General features: G+C 39.9%; 1 protein-coding gene across 1 annotated transcript; it reads left to right on the forward strand.

The window, feature by feature from the left end:
* The first annotated feature begins 60 nt into the window (after positions 1–60).
* On the forward strand, positions 61–13,851 carry LOC136421743 (coatomer subunit beta-like). The gene is made up of 25 exons (XM_066409257.1): positions 61–187; positions 901–1,008; positions 1,461–1,560; positions 2,138–2,267; positions 2,819–2,988; positions 3,412–3,526; positions 3,670–3,762; positions 4,029–4,166; positions 4,656–4,775; positions 5,484–5,591; positions 6,123–6,269; positions 6,611–6,756; positions 7,164–7,260; positions 7,612–7,769; positions 8,316–8,436; positions 8,673–8,744; positions 9,069–9,224; positions 9,652–9,744; positions 9,947–10,033; positions 10,445–10,589; positions 11,103–11,222; positions 11,586–11,731; positions 12,150–12,239; positions 12,502–12,657; positions 13,311–13,851. Exons 2-25 carry the CDS (start codon positions 915–917, stop codon positions 13,368–13,370), a joined length of 2,862 nt encoding a protein of 953 aa, XP_066265354.1. The 5' UTR covers positions 61–187; positions 901–914; the 3' UTR covers positions 13,371–13,851.
* The last annotated feature ends 5,252 nt before the right edge of the window (positions 13,852–19,103 follow it).

The raw sequence follows: 19,103 nt of genomic DNA on the forward strand, positions 1-19,103 counted from the left end.
GAAAAGAAATGAATTAAGGGATTTTTGATGAAAAATTTCAGATTTAGTGAAATCACACAGAATCTCGCGGTCACGTGGTGTAATTGATCGCTGGGCGCGAGAGTTGGCCACGTCTACCTTGGGACCGGGTGCGACTCAGAAGAGTCGAGGATTTCGAGTTTTTCTTAAATATTGAAGACATTGACAGGTAAGATACACTTGTTTCGGAGTCTTAAGGGTTGATTTCAACGATACCACTGGATGGTTGTTGTTGTTTTAGGCGCCGTGATTCGATTTGTTGAAGTTGAAAATACGCGAAACCGGCATGCCCCCCTCCCAGCCGACGTGTCCGTCTTCAGAAAAACTAGTTAACCCGAGAACTTCTGAAAAGTCTTGAACTTTTGAAACCTCTTTGGATGATATGTCAAATCAATATCCTAAGCAATGAACTAAGTATTGCAGTCTTTGCTCAGTGTCTTCAAGCGAATATGATAACACAATTTGTAGTAAAACTTCACACACTTCCAAAGCCAAAGTGACTTCAGCAACACATATATTTATCATACAAATTTATGTACTAACTACTAACCCCTAACTTTGGCTTACATCTTGCATGTAGTGTCCTTAGGCCAATCATACTTTTCTCTAATATTATTCAGAAGTGTATGTAATACTACATATTAACCTACCTGACTGTAGACTCTACTCTACTCTACTCTACTCTACTCTACTCTAATAAGTATAACAAATAAGTAACCGTTATATTATTAGTCAATGATGACGTTCATCTGTATATTCTAAAATCAATTACAGCTTAAAACGTTTATTAGGGTTAGACATCCAGGTAAATGATATGTAGAGTTTGAATTGTCTTTATATAATTACAGCTTACTAGGAAGTTTTGTTCATGGTACTTTTCAGTAAGAGAATCCAAGATGACGACTGCAGCAGAGCAGCCCTGCTACACCCTGATCAACATCCCTTCTGATGCTGAACCTCCTACAGAACTACAGCTCAAGACTGATCTGGGTATGGTCATACACATAGCTTTACGACTTTCAATTTCATACAATTCATTGTCATTCAGGGCCCTTGTATGAGGGAGCGTAATGTGATGTCAAAGACAGTCAAACCTTGTACAAAAAAGAACCCAACACATTTGTTGAAAAGAATACGGGTAAGTGGGGTGACTCAGTGTGCTTTGCTGAAAATGGGAACCATGGCAAAGCTGCAAAGTGAAACAATGAACAATGATTCATTCTCCTCAGACAAAAAGCTGCCGTATGGACGCTTGAAACGTCTGAGTTTACAAATCCAGCAGGAAAGATTCAATTCCTCTCTTCCTCTCTTCGTGGCAAAGCTGCTTTGATACTAGCTACAGTATGATTCATATCAGTTAAGGTTGACTGCTTAACTGGAAACTGGTTGTGTAGATATGTAAGACTTATTTTTACAAATGTTACTTGTGTTACTATCAACAGAGAAAGGAGATGTCCGTACCAAGACAGAAGCCTTGAAGAAGGTCATCCACATGATCCTCAATGGAGAGAAGATGCCTTCTCTACTAATGACTATCATCAGGTATGGAAGATGATAATACAATAGTACATAATGATAGTTGCTACATGTATTTCTCAATCAAGGATGCAACATGTTGAGTTGTGTATGATTGTTTATGTTTAGTGATCTAGGTAAAGCCACAGTTTTGATTTTGAAAAATAAGAGATACTGAATCAAAATAGATAAAAACAGGAAAAAAAGGTTACCAAGTATCATCAAAATATATAATCTCTCTCTATATGTATTGAAAATGTATATACTTGTTGATGTACATGTAAGATGTATACATTGCACAGAAATTCTAGCAGTATGTCTTTATGAATTCATTGCCTCAAGAAGTCACAGAGATAGCTGAAACTCTCTATCAAGGAGGCGGTGCTCCAGACCTGCACCGCAGAGGACAATAAAAGCGCTGCGCACTCCCCTGGGCGCTTTACCCCAACAAGAGGGGTGTTGCCGAGTACCAAATCAAGATTAAGATCAAGATATTAATGGCAAAACTCAAACTACATGGATTCAAGTCCCAGACTTTGAAATTCTGTAACTCTAGATCTTGAAGAGACATTTGATTTGAAAATTAACATAAACCTCTGTCCAGGTTTGTGATGCCCCTCCAAGACCACACCATTAAGAAGCTCCTGCTAATTTTCTGGGAGATTGTACCCAAGACTGGACCTGATGGCAAGATGCTGCACGAGTTCATCCTCGTGTGTGATGCTTACAGAAAGGTACATCTGCTTTTAACATCTTAACCTTTAGCACTCTGAAGTAGCCGTTTGGCACCCAATTCCCTATTGGTTACAGAATTAGGTAGCAGGGAGAAGGATGGAGTAAATGAAAATGTTTTTTTTGTGTCAAAAATACACATCTAGATCTCTTTTCTTTCTCTTTACTGTTTCTATCTTGGGCATGGTGACATTCTAGTTGTGTAGTTCCTGCTTTATCCCATTTTCAAAATTTCTGTACAATGTCATTATTGATTTCAGGTCCTGATGTTTTGGTTACTATAATTTATAAATTCATCTACTTTCACGGTGTTTCAAATTTGAGGTGGAAACAATTCTGTAATACACTAGTAATACATTAACAGTAAGTTGTTGTATATTGGAAAGGCATATTCGTGGTATCATGGATTTACAGTGGAGAGGTCACCATGAAAACTGTACCGTATTCACAGCTTTTTTAGTTGTTTTGCTTCCTCTGTCTCTTAGGCTATCTTTGCAGTCTTGAACTTATTGTCAAATATTCAATGTAGATAATCTGTGTCGTTTTTACGCAGGATCTTCAACATCCCAACGAGTTCATTCGCGGTTCCACGCTGCGTTTCCTGTGTAAGCTGAAGGAATCGGAGCTGCTGGAGCCCCTGATGCCGTCCATCCGCACCTGTCTGGAACATCGACACTCCTACGTACGCAGGAACGCTGTCCTCGCCATCTTCACCATCTACAAGTCAGTACTTTTTTTGACGACACCTCGTGGGTGTAGCCTCTTCTGTAATTGTTGAATCACAATCAATCAACAGCGGGCATCATTATCATTATTGATGCATGGCGGCTGTAGACATTGTTCTCCATAAAGTTCTGTTTGAATCGCCACAGACAATTTTTGGAGAAAGTGTACTGTAAATTCATTTATTTTTCACAGTGACTTCACTGACTAAATTTCAAGTTAGGAGGGGAAAGGAGGTTTTCACAGAGTTTTAAGTTTATGTTTGAAGCACGTCTTTGATAGACTAGTAATTCAAAAACACATAATTGTACTGTATCATGATATTGAAACTACGAAAATGAAACCACTGTAAACATTTCAAGACTTACAGTATAAATGAAAATCACATTATTGTATGTTTAAATTTGATTGTGTTTTTTTTAGGAACTTTGACTCTCTGATTCCCGATGGCCCTGAGCTGATCCACAACTTCCTGGAGCAAGAACAGGACGCCTCCTGCAAGAGGAATGCCTTCATGATGCTCATCCATGCTGATCAGGTAAGACAGAAAACTCTAGTGAGAGGCCAGATACAACTCTTATGAGAGACCATGTTTTGGCTCAAATCATTGTACAGTACTACATTTTACAAATCAAAGTATGGGGCAGTTGGTGATTTTTTTGTTCCTTTCTTTAAACACAGGAGCGAGCACTGGATTACCTGAGCACCTGCATCGACCAGCTGCATACCTTTGGTGACATTCTACAGCTGGTTATTGTTGAACTGGTCTACAAGGTAGGCCTTGTTCATTTTTTGATCAATTGCATCTAATTCTGCTTGTTTTTCCTCCTTGAAATGGGAGGTATCATTTTCGATGCTTCAGTTTGTCTGTCTTTGTTTCTGCATTATGTATTTTCCAAATGCTAGTTAAGTTCACTGACAGGAAGTGAAGGTCAGAGTCACCAGAGTGACAGGAAATGAAGATCAGAGTTGGCAGAATTCCAGGTCATGAGGTCAATGAAAGAGGCTAAAAGTTTTTTATATGGTATGTTTTCCCACAGGTGTGTCACGCTAACCCAAACGAGCGCGCCCGTTTCATCCGCTGTATCTACAACCTGCTGAACTCGTCCAGCCCGGCCGTGCGTTACGAGGCGGCGGGAACACTGGTCACCCTGTCCAGTGCACCCACTGCCATCAAGGTACAAAACTCTCTCTTTTTGATCCAGTTTAACAGTCAAGTATGGTTCTGAACATTTGTTGTATCATCATCATCAACATCATCATCATATTTATTACTCTAACGAGTTGAAGCATATGCAAAGTTCAGTTTTGTTTGTTTTATCCACTACTGTAAATCTTGAAATGTTTGCATTGGTTTTATTTCTATCGGTTTTATGATAACAGTGGAAATCTGTGTTTTCATTGTAATACTACTGTTTTATTTCAACTGCAAACTTAAAACGCCAGAAGCACCTCCTTTCCCCTAGCTCTTGCCACAAAATTAAGTCCCTGCAAAAGTCAATGAATTCACAGTATCAAAAATGTCCATAAAGATAAAACTAAGTTGCCAAGAATGAGATTTGAATCTTTGAATTGATAGACATGGATTATCTATCATTAATTGTTTGGAACGTTTCTGCTCATTTTAGCGCCCACTGACATTGTCTAATACTTCGTATTTTGTAAAGGCTGCAGCAAGCTGCTACATCGAGCTCATCGTGAAGGAGAGTGACAACAACGTCAAGCTGATCGTTCTGGACAGGCTCATCGCGCTGAAGGACAACCCGCAACACGAGAGAGTACTCCAGGTACACTGCCACTCGGATACAACAAAGCTTTGCGTTCAAAACTCTCCCATTCAGCAAAACATTAAACAAACTGTCTAAACTGTACAGCATGTTCTTTAACTTTTTCTAATACAAAAACTAACCCTTTTATTATGGTTGGATAGTAAATGTTTCAAACACTTAACCAGTCTTCTCTATCTGTGTTGCATGCATCCTTTTTCCCATCAGGAACAAGTAAGTCTTTCCCTTTGTCTAGCTGTAGAAGCAGACAACTTGCTTGCAGCTTCTGTCACACATTCACGACCCCCCCACGACGTATCTCCCGACCACTCCCCAATGAAGATGGCACTGGGTTGGGAGTAGCCTAGAATCCATCCTATTCTAACTCCAGTTTACTTCTCTGATCCAAGCTGACTTTCCCAGCTTTTATTTGTCAAAATTCATAGTCGGTTGGCGCAGACCACTTTTAAAGACAAAGTAGGCAGCCTTGCTGACCAACTCCTAACCACAGATGACCTTGCTAATCCCCAATTATGGTCTGGAGAAGGTTGGGAGGCTGTGGTTGGCTATGTGTGACAGTAGCTTTAACGAGAACTAATAAAAAGGAACTAAAACTTTTGCTGTAGGCATCTCAGCTTTGATAGCAGCATCCAATTGCAATGTTACTATAAATTTTAGTGGGAAAATGACGTGTCAATTATGTGTTAATTTTTTGGTTGGTGTCTATAGGATCTTGTGATGGACATCTTACGTGTACTGTCCACACCAGACTTGGAGGTCCGTAAGAAGACGTTGAACTTGGCTCTTGACCTGGTGTCTTCAAGGAATGTTGAGGAGGTAAGCAGAATTTTCTTTTATAATTCTTTTGCTAGAAGAATCACATACAGAATATTATAGCATGTGTTTGTACACTTTGAACTTGTCACCTCTATATGCAAGATTTTGTAGATGATTTGGATATCATACTTCAAGTACATTAATAAAGCAAAAAAAGGCCTGAATTTTAATCGCTATATTAGTACAGAATCCTATACAACCAACCATAAAGGCACATAACTTTTATATTTGATTTATATTTGTGATGATTTGTGATCTTGACATGTACAATGAATATTCTGGATATACTTTAAGAATTTCGAAAACTAGCTATGAAACTATGCAACCATGTTGCACTCTTTGATATTCCTTATGGAATGAAACATCAAAATGAGACCTATTATTACAGTGTAACCATGTTGCACTATTTGAAATTCCTTATGGAATAAAACATTAGAATAAGACCTATTAATTATTAAACAGTGCAACCATGTTGCACTCTTTGACATTCCTTATAGAATGAAACGTTGATATGAGACCTTTGTTTTCCAGTTGGTGCTTGTGCTGAAGAAGGAAGTGATTAAGACTAACGACATTACTGAACACGAGGACACAGACAAGTACCGCCAGCTCCTGGTGCGCACCCTGCACTCCTGTAGTATCAAGTTCCCTGACATGGCTGGAGCTGTCATCCCTGTGGTGAGGAATGGCAATTAGTAGTTCAACCAATGAGAGAATGGCAATTAGCAGTTCAACCAATGAGAGAATGGCAATTAGCAGTTCAACCAATGAGAGAATGGCAATTAGCAGTTCAACCAATGAGAGACTCGCAATTAGCAGTTCAAGCAGTGAGACCATGTTAAATGTCAGCAAAACCTAATTACAAACCTTACTGCCTCTTTTCAGAGCTATAATCTGAACTTCTATAACTGATTTTGAATCTTTAAAACAAAACTACTAATACAACAAAGGATTCATTATTTTTCTGGCTCGTTAAGTTAAATATCTTTTATATCTGATAACTCTTTTTGTTGTACCAGTTGATGGAGTTCCTGAGTGACCAGAATGAGCTGGCTGCCGCAGACGTGTTGGTGTTCGTGCGGGAAGCGATCCAGCGCTTTGAACAGCTGAAGCATGTCATCCTGGAGAAACTGTTGGAGGTCTTCCCCTCCATCAAGTCTGTCAAGTAAGTCATATTACTGAGAGAATGTTAAAAGTATTCACATGAAAAAAAGCGTTTCTCTTGTTTTGACTGGTGTCAAATATAGCCAGGTGGCTAGGCAAACGGACCCGAGACTGAATTGTCTCTGGTTCGATTCCTGGCATTTCTGGCTAGATGTTGTATACTTGGGAAAGGCACTTTACATGACTTTCCCCACTCTACCCTCTTGTAGAAAAGGGTACCTGACTTTGGTTGGGGAGGTAAAAGACGGTAGAAGAAGTGGGTTGGGCTCCGCCTTCCAATACGGGCCCTAGACACAGTGGATAAGAACCCACTGCCCCAATGACCTCAAAAAAGCTATTGGACCTTTACCATAACGGTTTACTCTTGTTTATGCTGACATGTATCTTGTTTGCCTGCACTTTTTGTAGGGTCCACCGGGCGGCGTTGTGGATCCTGGGCGAGTACTGCACGACAGCGGAGGACATCCAGGCACTCATGCACGAGATCCGACACTCGCTGGGAGATGTAAGTCTTTCTCTCAATCACAATCTTTCATTCTTCATAGAACCTTTAGCACACTGAAGTAGCCATTTGGCACCCAATTCCCTATTGGTTACAGAGTTAGGCAGCAGGGAGAAGGTTAAACCTCATACTTCAATCAAGCCTGATATTCTATCTGAAACATCTGAGTCCTCAAAATACTGTAAATCTTGAAATATTCACGGTGGTTTTATTTTCGCCCAGTACATGATTTGTATTTTTTCTTCTACTGTACTACATTACAAACCAGGAACTTAAAACCCTGCTAAACCTCCTTTCCCCTTCTGATGCAAAACTAAGCTCCTGCGAAAATGGTACACATATTCCTTCCATTAGATCCCAATAGTTGAGTCTGAGATGAAGAAGGCTGCAGGGGAGATAAAGGACGAGGATGAGTTCACGCCGACTCAGCAGAAACTCCTGACGGCCGAGGGAACCTACGCCACGCAGAGCGCTCTCACCTCCACCGTCAAGAAGTCCAGCGAGGAAAAGAGGTACTGTACATCTTGAAATGTTTACGGTAGTTTTAATTTCAATTTGACAGTTTTTGCTGTGACCACTCCACCATGCATTTCAATGCATTTCGACTGTTTCATAGAACTGTTTCAACTGCAAAATTAAAACACCACAAACTTCACTACTTTTCACTCATAGTGTGAAATTGTGTCCCTGCAAAAATAAATAAATTTACAGTATGCTTTAGAGACTTTTGCTTTGATGGACCTATTCCCCCATATCCCTACCTACTTCTGTCAATACATACAAATAAGAAAGACAGAACCTAGAAATGCAGGACAAAATTCTCTTTGCTTGAATTTCTACTTTTGATTGACACTATATATAAAGTGATGTCTTCATACTTTGTAAGATTTTGTATTTCTTTGTTTTCTTCAATGTATCCACACAATTGTACTCTGATTATGTAATTTTTTTGTCAACACCTCAAGGTGGGAGCCATTTATGACACTAGCTTGGATTTCAACTGAAATCATGGAAGCTACATTTGAAAGTTAACTGTTCTTTTTAAATCTTTCAACCAGGCCTCCACTGCGAGGTTTCCTGATGGACGGAGACTTCTTTGTGGGAGCTTCTCTGGCCACCACTCTAACCAAACTGGCCATTCGGTATGGGGAACTGGTGCACAACGACAAGAAGCACAACGTAAGGTCATCTTTACGTACAATTGCAACTGCCACCATGCATCATGCCCATAGATGATTGATTGGTTAATTGATTGAAAGAAGCACAACAAATAGTTTGTGCTATATTTGTAGTGGATTTTTTTTATTCAGCAAAATCATTTCAACTGAAACAAGTCTTTGTGTTTGTCTGTTTGCTTGTTTTCTTTTGTCAAAGCTGGTTCAATGATAAAAAGATATTTTAATTTTCCCCACCAGTCCTTCAATGCAGAGTGTATGCTGATCATGGCAACCATTATCCATCTTGGGAAGTCTGGACTAGCAACCAAGGTATGCTGTCCTCTATGTTTCACCACATTGTTTTGTTATCTGTAGGCTAATTATAAAGTTGTACTGTAAATTTTGATACTTATGCAGTGGTTCTAATTTTGCAGTTTTTGCCGGGGCCTCTCCACCCCGAATACATGACATTGCAAATATGCATTTTTAATGTATTGCTATTGTTTACAGAATTGTTTCTACTGCAAACTTTAAGTACTGTTAAAGTGCTTTTTACCTCCCACCACAAGATAAAACCATTGCAAAAGTGAATATATTTACAGTACTAAGATGTAGGCAAGTGAAGCCTTAAATAACTCGTTTATTCCCATCCAGCCAATCACAGATGACGACCTGGACAGAATCGCCCTGTGCCTGAAGGTCCTGTCTGACCGCACCCCCACGGTTAACGACATCTTCAGCCGGGAGTGTCGCCATTCGCTGTCCACCATGCTGGCAGCTATACACCAGGAGGAGAAAGAAAACCAAAAGGTCAGCAAACTCAGAAAAACATCTTACTAGCAGGTCTTACATTGTAGATGTACATAGCTTCAAATCTTTAACAATTTCTTTAAGTTGTAAATCTGCTTTCTTGTTAGATAAAGTAGAGGTTGGGAAGACTAGGTTGACATTGATATCAATGACACTCCCCACATTTTTATGATGATGCTAGGATGGCAATTAGTGGTTTGACCAATGAGAGAGTGGCTGCATGTCCATCAAATATTTGCATTTTTATGTTTCTACATTTTGACAGTGGTGGGTGAGACTATGGACTTGGTCTGTATTGATGAGGTACTTTACTTGAATAGTTGTCCTAGTTTTTGGCAACGCCTTAGGAGGAAAGCCGTTTGACCTGATTATCATGATCATAGTGGTATGCTTCATTTTTTGACGGAATGGTCAATCTTTCTTCCAGACTGTGATAGAGAAGAAGACCGTGAGTGTCCAGCCTGACGACCCAATCAGCTTCATGCAGCTGGTCAACAAGACAGAACATGGCACCACTGAGGTAAACTTTGACATGTTACCCACAATGCATCACACTGTTCATGTGCAGTGCAAACTAAACGAGCTAACTATGTATGTATAATTTTTATATTACCTTATCTTTTAGGAAATTCTGACACAAAAAAGATATACATCATGTTGTACAAATATTTGTGTAATATGTGTATGTGCAAGTTGATTAAAAGTTGTTAAATTTTCTGTAGGATCTGTTTGAGTTAAGCCTGCTCCAAGCAGTGGGGACTCAACAAAAGAAGGATGCAGCCGATCCACAGGCCTCCAAACTACAGAAGGTGAGAGTTCTGGGTTTGAATCCCTCGCAGGCCCCAGTGTTGTGCCCTTGGGAAAGGCACTTAACACCTATTTCCTCACTGGACACAGGTGAAAATGAGTACATAGCTTTGGTTAGGGACGTTGTCTTGAATGGAACATAAAGCCAGAGGACCTGTGTTTGAGGACAGTCACACCTTGAGAATGTTAAGAACCCACCGCACTTTGTAAAAAGAGTAGGAGTCCTTCCCGGTGTGAGTGGATCAAATCTTACAGTCTGGTCACTGGGTTGACATCTTGAAAAGGTGATAGTCTCCTGTAATGTTAATCCTTGAAAGAATGTGTGATAAAGATAGAGATCATAACTGAGTTTGCTTTTGTTCAAATTTGGAAGGAATTTCCAACTTGTGAATATGTTGTGTTCTTGTACCCAGGTTAACCAGCTGACAGGGTTCTCTGACCCGGTGTATGCTGAGGCGTACGTCCATGTGAACCAGTATGACATCGTGTTGGACGTTCTGATCGTCAACCAGACCAGCGACACCTTACAGAGCGTCACTCTGGAACTGGCCACTCTAGGTCAGAAAACTGTCAATTCTGTTATTTTCGTAGGGGCTTAATTCTGCAGTAGAAGGAAAAAATAGTTTTTTTGCTATGTTTTAAATTGGCCGTTGAGATTTTGTAGTATATTGGACTTCCATATTCACATTGTTATAAATTGCAGTCAACGCAAAAATAAGACAACAGCAAACATTTCAAGATTTATATATGATTTTTATATACTTCCAGCTTGCAAGTTGTTTTTGGCAATACCACCTGGGTGGCGCCTTTATCAAGTTGATTGTAGCTCTATTTGCACCTGCATAGCCAGTGAATTGAACCACAAAGATATTTTCCTTCTTTTTGTAGAAAACTTGTTAGCCTTCCCCTTACTGCCTAACCCCATAACCAATGTGATTTTGGTTAAAAATTGCTACCTTAGCAGGCTGAAAGTTAAAATGTAGAAATGATTAACAATGGCAGTTACTATGGAACTGATGAATTTGTGACAAATGCTTTTTATTTCTAAGTTTACCCTGTGTTCATTTCCAGGTGATCTGAAGTTGGTAGAGAAGCCCTCCCCCATCATTCTGGCTCCACATGACTTTGCTAACATCAAGGCCAACGTCAAGGTGGCTTCCACAGAGAACGGCATCATATTTGGCAATATCGGTGAGTACTTCCCGTTCTAGAGCGGTAACACCCAAATCATTCTGTTTCAAATTTTGATCTTTTTGTAGTGAAAAAGACATTTTTGTTTGTAAGCTACTCTTTGGTTGTTCTGAAGCAAAGTTGAACAGACTGTCCAACACAATCCAAAATTGAAGTGAGTCTTTCCGAAATTTTTCGACTGTCCAAGTCCAGTCTTTTTCAAGTGTTCAAAATCACTGTTCAACTATGCTAGATATAAAAGAATGATATCTATCAATGAACTTTGAAGCTCTCATTGATTGTGTTGTAAAGATTTTGAGTCCCATACAGTTACTGTTATAGGTACACGTATGCTGAACTGTTCTTTATGCCTCATTCTGTCAGTCTATGACGTCAGCGGCGCAGCCAGCGACCGTAACTGTGTCGTGTTGAACGACATCCACATCGACATCATGGACTACATCGTGCCGGCCCAGTGCTCCGACAACGAGTTCCGACAGATGTGGGCCGAGTTTGAATGGGAAAACAAGGTGGGCCTCGCTGAAAACTTTGTCTAATGCTTAGAAACAGATAGTAACACTGCAATGGGAATCTGTCACTGTTTTGTCCTGGTACTACTGCTGCAATGGTGTAGTAAGTACTACTACAGTAACTAGTAACTGTAGAGTCTTTATCTTGAAGGCCATGGGATCAAACCCCAGTTGGGTCATACTAAAGGCTTGAAAAGTGGCACATATTGCTTTCTTTGCTCAGCACTTACATGTACTAACTTACAAGCAGAAGTATTGGAGTTGAACATTACAAGTGTCTTTTGTGGCCAAGGGGCTATTGAACGATGGGCACTGCCCTTATACGCCAAAAGTCTCTTCAGAAGGATAAGTAGTGATGAAAGCAGACTATGAATACAACTAGATATTTTCCACCAATGATCATTGTTGTTTACTACAGGTGACAGTCAACACGTCCATAACCGACCTGGGGACCTACATGGGACACCTGCTGAAGTCTACTAACATGAAGAGTCTCACGCCAGAGAAGGTCAGGTTTTTTTCTGTGTTTCTGCTACAAGTGATGGAAACTTTAGTTTTTTTTGATTGAAAGATACCTTTTTTATAATGTTTAGTGGTAGCTCTAGTGTTGTGTTTGCTGGACAAAAGCATAGTCAAGGACTTTTTGTAAAGACTACAATAAAAACGCACAGAAGTTAATAAATTGTCAATTGGATTTCTCACAATTCTTGTTATAGTCTAAGCAGGATAATGCTTCGTCTTGTTACATGTCAACTGATTGGTTGTTACAGGCACTGTCTGGAGAATGTGGCTTCATGGCAGCCAACCTGTATGCCCGTTCCATCTTTGGTGAGGATGTCCTGGCTAACCTGAGTATTGAGAAGATGATCCACCTGGGTGAAGATGCCCCTGTACAGGGACACATCCGGATCAGGGCCAAGAGTCAGGTATGTACATGTACAGTGTACTTAAGCTGTTTAGTCCACAGTTCATTGTCGTGTAAATCAGATTTTAAACATCTGTAATCGCAGGCATACAGTTAACAAGAAAATTATTCATACCCCTTGTAAATTTGTTGTTTTTCTCAAGAATGAAATGTAACAGTGGAATTTGGGCCATTTTTAGTTGGTTGTCAGTTGTAAATCAAGAACAATCATGGTTTGATGTCAGTTGCAAAATTAACTATGACAGTAAACCTCAACAAGAAAATTTATGATATGAATGCCCTGGATAATTCTGGACATGGCATCTTTTTGTCAAAGCATGAATTGAGTACATCTGAACCAAGAAATTTAAAAAAATACTTGTGTAATTATGTTTATCAATATTTCCCAAGAAGAACCACTTTTTATATAACAAAATCAATGAATCAGTATAAGGGTTAAGGATAATTTTCTTAACTGTGCTTCAAAATTTACTGCTACATGTATATCAGTACACACAGTATATGAAATTTTAAAATTGGGCCAAATCCTACTTGCAATTTACAAGCATAAGGGGTGTGAATAATTTTGGGGTATAAATAATAATGTTAACTACACAAGTCATGTACATTGCTACCAATTTTGAGTATCACATGACCTTTTTTTTTCTTTTCCAGGGGATGGCCTTGAGTATGGGAGACAAGGTCAACATGTGCCAGAAGAACCCTCCCAAATGAATGGACTTACATTGAATTAAAACACTATTATAACAGTATCGTTACTGTTGCTATGGATTAGAATCAGCCTAAGAGATAATTTTGCTTCAAACCTATCCTGTCTGCCAGAATGTATGATAAAAGAAATAGTCAGGCGACTCTTTAAGAAGTGTTCATCGGAATCAAGTTGTAAGGTGTTTAGGAGTAGTAAAAGGTACATTTTATGACCGATAATAGGTCAAAGTAAGATGACTCAAATTTCGCTTCATCTACACAGTAAGCTTGCTTGGACATATATAACAGAGTCTAGAAGCACTACTTGATCTGCTCACTGTTATTAACAGTCTAAAGTAACACTCTCACTATACCTTTCATGTATTATTATTAACTAGAGTTCCACGTACTTCGTTCCTCTTACTTCGCCAAATGATTTTTGACTGACGTATCATGAGTGTTTCTCATCGATAATAAATCATACCAGTTGATCATCTTTTCTACCAAATGACAGAAGTTGTCCAAAGTCTTCTTGAGTTATGCTGGTCATTTACATACACACATACAAACGCTACCCAAAGGTAAAGATCACAGACTTGCCTGTCTAAATCGCGCTCCTAGCGGCCGGCCCAACAATTACCGCCTTCGTCCAGCGAAAGATTGTGTAAACGTAGGCTAATAACAGTCCAGACGTACACGAGGCTAGACCAAAACTGCTATCATTGCATTGAGTTTAGGAAACACTGAAAACTGACAGTGACACATAATCTATGACTATGGATTACATTGGGACCAACTAAAACTATCATACAAGGAACCGTTCAGGGAGGAAGGAAGAGGTAACGGAATAGATTTGAGGATAATATCAGATAATGGATAGGCATGACACAAAGTAAAGCATTAGGAAAACCAGAAAATCGAGAAGGATGGAGACAACTATTTGCTTGATCTTCGGTGGTGCCCCAACGTTACAATAGTTAGACTAAGGATAGATGAGAACTGAATTGAGTTGGTTTCACTTGTAGTGTTTCACATTAAGCGTCAGGAGACAAGTCCAAAACTATGTGTCTGTCTGACGTAATTAGTTTTTAGGAGAATGAAAGTTAAAACTTTGATGCAATAAAACCTTGAATCACCAGACTGCACACCTTCCCCTGGGTTCTAGCTGATTCTGTCTTGTACCTTATTATCTCAACTGGGCACTCCTGAGCTGCGATACCTTCACCCTTCACTATGCGGCGCTTCAGCATGGACCTGTCACGGTCAGGTGCAGCCCGATTGTGACGTGATGAAAGTCAGCGTCTGCAGTACCTGAACCTGTCACTGGGCGGCGCTTTATTAACACCGTGTAACGTTCAGGTGTGGCCTGTTGAGTTTATGAATATGGATAGATGTAGCTGTGTTCAAGATCGGAGGAGAATGTAGGTTAGTACACAGGAGACAGAACGTTAGAAAAAAGTCCAAGAGAAGCGTTTTAGAGTTAGCTTGTGAGCTTCCATACTAAATGAGAGTCATCTGCAAACGTGTTTGACATACGTCAAACATACCGCGACGTTATGTGTGTATCAGGTACCATAGTGAACTTAAGGTTAAAGGTCAGAAAGTTCAGGTTTGTTGACATTAAGCCCAGGTGAGTCCGCAGACGTGTGTTACCTGTGCACGTCTCAGACAGGATTTCTCGATTCCGCGGCTTTTCGGTGCAAGTTTAGAGGACCAGGTATGCAGGTATGTATCTTGTTGTTCCGGTTATGTCGATACATCGAGAGTTATGCAATGTTAATGCAATGTCAGTTGTTGTGGATGTCTTATTTTGTATGTTTAGAACGATTTGTGGTTGTCCACCTGTACGTTTCAAGGATGTGCGGCGCCTTTTCAATACCAGAACAGTTACTGGCTGCGTTTCGTAAATATATCATGAGGCAGGGGAGAGGAGTTTGTTCTACTGTTGTTGTTATTGTTCTATCATCATCATCTGGTCGTGAAGGTTTCACGGATGTTTAATGTTTGATTATTGTCCAATGTATAAAGCTATGGTAAGGTGAGTTATAGTTCCTTTCCCCAGTTTCTGTAGTGCTGGTCGCCGAGCTTGTCTGGGTGAACCCACGGCCAGAGCTGGCCTCTTCCTTCTGCTGGGGGGACCGGTGCAGAAGTTCGAAGAATCACAGAGCCGACATCTTCCTCCTGCTGCGGGGACCAGTGCAGAAGCTCATCGGAGTCCATTTTACAGATGTAAAAACATAGAAATACCATATTTCTACGATCTTACACCTGTAAAATGAATTCCCATGAGTCTATTTTGTGTCTGGACCACTAGTGAAATATACATCCTGTGGAAGTAGTGTATCTTAAATTGGCATGAGTCATAGTGTAGAGTGACAAGTTAGTCTGTATTAGTGTCATAACGGAAAACTTTCATAAGTAAATCATGTGCATATCTGCATATCTAAAGGATTACAATAAGTCAGTGAGAGAATGATGTGTTAGATAAATAAATGAATATATTTTGTATCTTATTGTAAGTAGAGTTATCCGTTCTGCCGTTATTGTTAGAAACCTCGCAAGGTGGCCATGCTTTGCATGCATCTGCAATCAACTTGTGTGTATTCAGTAAACTTTTGGATGTTGAGCTGTAGAAATGTTACAAATAACAAAATATTTAATGTTAACTGAAATAAGGTTTGTTTTTATATCTTAAGTGATAGTGTGAAAAACTGTGAATGCATATAAGCACGAGAGAGTTCGTTTCAATGTACACTTTGGACGTTGTCCTTTGTCAGATTTCTGGCAGTGGCATTTGATGAGATTCAGTAGATGTGTTTTTTTCTTGTTTATGTCTAAAGTATTGAATAAAGAATACCTTTCTTTGAACTGTTTCTTTGTTTTTGCTTAAATGTCTTTTTGTATCCTCACGTCAGCTACTGGGCCTCCGGAGTTTGCCTACGATCAAATTGACTGATAGATGTCCTGACCAGTCTTCATAGTTTCTCAATAAGTCAATTCAGATTAATTACACTCACATGTGTTACAGGTGTTCATGAACATAATTTACCCAAATGACCTTTTTGGTGTCCAAACCACGAACGAAAGATGCTTGCTCTTAAGGTAGTGTAAAGATTTGCGGGGGTGTAGGTGGGGCTGGGGAAACCAAACACGGGTTTGCAACAACAGATTAGAATTTCTGTCAATATTAAACCTTGTATTGAGGGGAGGGCAAGAAGAGTCTGGGAAATCGTGGGAAAATAAACTTATAACGACGAAATTTTACAATTTTTGTGTGTCTAATTCTTGCATAACGCGACATCGTGTTACGTGACGTCTCGCGACACAGCCTGGCGTGGCCAGACCGGCCTCAAGGGCACCACGGAGGGCCCTAGTTTTTTGAGACACTAAGTTCCCAGACAGAGAACTAGTGATCTCCTAAGCCATAGGACAGCTCAGCTCAGCCGTCCAAGGCTCGCACATGCCAGCCAGCCAGGGCTGGCATCTTCTCCCCAAACGGGAAGGCTGACGTTCCTTGGCAAGCAAGGAACGACATAACTCCAGAATATTTTGCCTGAACCCCAGAGTAGCTCTGTTGAATTTTCATTTGTGGTCCAACAACTGAAACGTTTGAAAAGGTACGTTTAATCCCTTCCCAATATACGGGTTGATTTGTATATTTTTGGGCATCGTTGAAATAAAGAATACATATAATGTTTTTACGTATAACAATCATGCCTGATGTTGTCTTGATCCCATATATCACTTAATCTAGAGCAGGCATAGCCATTTGGGTAAATCATGATAATACCCCATGGCATGTTGGATGAACTCACCTCAATTTGATCGGTTCTGGCGGATTACACAGGGCCATACTTCAAGCTTTTAATTCACGGCCCAGTCTTTCATACATGACGTAAAAGAAATCCATCCTTTTAGGTAGCATCTAGAGGAAATTTTCAAACTGTTTTTCTTTTATCCTGAAGGCACGAATCTTCCCTTCACCAATAGCAATGCTGACTTTTTTCTACCTGTGTGCTTAGTTTTCATTCATATGGTAATGTACTTGGCCATGAAAAGTCCACTACTGCAAATAAAGTTCTGGCCACGAACTGCAAGCTTTCAGTTGATCTCACACCAAACACATACACATTCTCTCACACAAGTACACACACACACTCACACACACACATGCACACACACACACACACACACACACGCGCACAGACACACACACACGCACATACACATGCACACACACACACACATAATGCACCGAATAAACCACTGATGAGTGACTGAGGATGATCATGACAGCGTAACAACTCAACACTATGAATAACAATTTTTTGTGTATTGGTATTGGTTTATTGCACGAAGCATATGGCAGCCTGATGGCTGAATTGCACGCTCAGTTACATAATATTACTGCAAGTCTGCAACACTTAAAACAATTAACTGAAAACATCAAAACACTAACATTACTCTAAAGTACGCAACAAATTTAAAATCGCTCTAGGCGTAGTTTTACTTACTACGAAGATGTAACGTTAATAATTATTAAAACGTATCATATAGGATAAAAAAAAGTGCTAGCAACAAGTGCCCAGTCAGTTCACAACAAGGGAAGTCTCAATATATATACGGTAACAATCCGTGAAATCAATAGAAAATTCTGTTACAACTCTAGTTTAAATTGAGGTGCTAGATATTCGGTGGTCTACTTGGAGTCGTTACTGTAGTAAAGTCTTAGGGCTCGTGGAATGAAGGACATTGAATGTCTTTTGCTTCTGCTTAGCGTTGATTGGTGGCGTCTTCCCCTGCGGAGGTTGTAGTGGTTGTCTGAGGGGGTAGTCAATGATAGGTACGTTGGCCTCTCTCCTTGCGCTAATTACCATGTCTCTGGTTTTCTTCCCGTTTGCGGCAAGTGAAAAAGAACTGCCCCAAACGTCAATAGAGTCCAATGCCCTTTGTGTCTGGCCGGGTAAAGACCCCATCAGAACCTCAGAAGTTGTCAAATCGTCAGCATATTTGACTGGGACGACAGATACTGGCATACTGGCGTCATGATCATCGAATTGATGCATATCACAAACAGAAGCGGTGAAAGCAACCCGCCTTGAGGAACACCAGCTAAAACTTTGTGGGGTTTTGACAGACAAGACCCCCATTTTACCATCTGTGACCTGTCTTCTAGATAGCTGTAGATTGTCATCCATAAGTCCTGTCGGATATTCATGTCTGCCAGGGTCTGTAGTACATGTAGCTGCCCGTGGTTAATCGTGTCAAAAGCACGTGAGAAGTCAACAAAGACGGCGTGGATATCGGCGAAGTATGAAAGTCTTATCTTAGCAAAGAAGGCTATTGTAGCATTTCCTCATAAACTATGTAAATGAGACCCTCATTTGCATGATTTATGTCTAATAATGTCTACTTAACTTCTAAATGCTGCAAGAATGAAATCCCAGTCATTTACCATTATGGAGTTATAGTATTTTGCCATTAATTATGCAAACTAGATATTCATTTGCATAATTGATATTCATCGATATTCCTCTCTTTCTCAGTTACCTATGTCACATGTTTAAGAGTCCTATAATGGAATGCAGCGGATTTATAAAAATTCCTCATTAATTATGCAAATTAGCTTCTATTTATTTATATATTTATCATACGATGTTGTCGATCATCACTCCCGCTGTCTACATATCAAATAGCATGACGATCCGTCAACCCCTTCTTGAGTTATTCCATTATGGTATTTTGATTAGGCAAATTAGG

Source organism: Branchiostoma lanceolatum, chromosome 16, assembly GCF_035083965.1.
Source record: "Branchiostoma lanceolatum isolate klBraLanc5 chromosome 16, klBraLanc5.hap2, whole genome shotgun sequence".
Classification (NCBI taxonomy): Eukaryota; Metazoa; Chordata; class Leptocardii; order Amphioxiformes; family Branchiostomatidae; genus Branchiostoma; species Branchiostoma lanceolatum.

Coding starts and splice junctions, on each gene's coding strand:
- LOC136421743 (XM_066409257.1), top strand. CDS start 915: ATGACGACTGCAGCAGAGCAGCCCTGCTACACCCTGATCAACATCCCT. Junction 4,776..5,483: donor AACACGAGAGAGTACTCCAG/GTACACTGCCAC, acceptor TGGTGTCTATAG/GATCTTGTGATGGACATCTT. Junction 9,225..9,651: donor AGGAGAAAGAAAACCAAAAG/GTCAGCAAACTC, acceptor TCTTTCTTCCAG/ACTGTGATAGAGAAGAAGAC.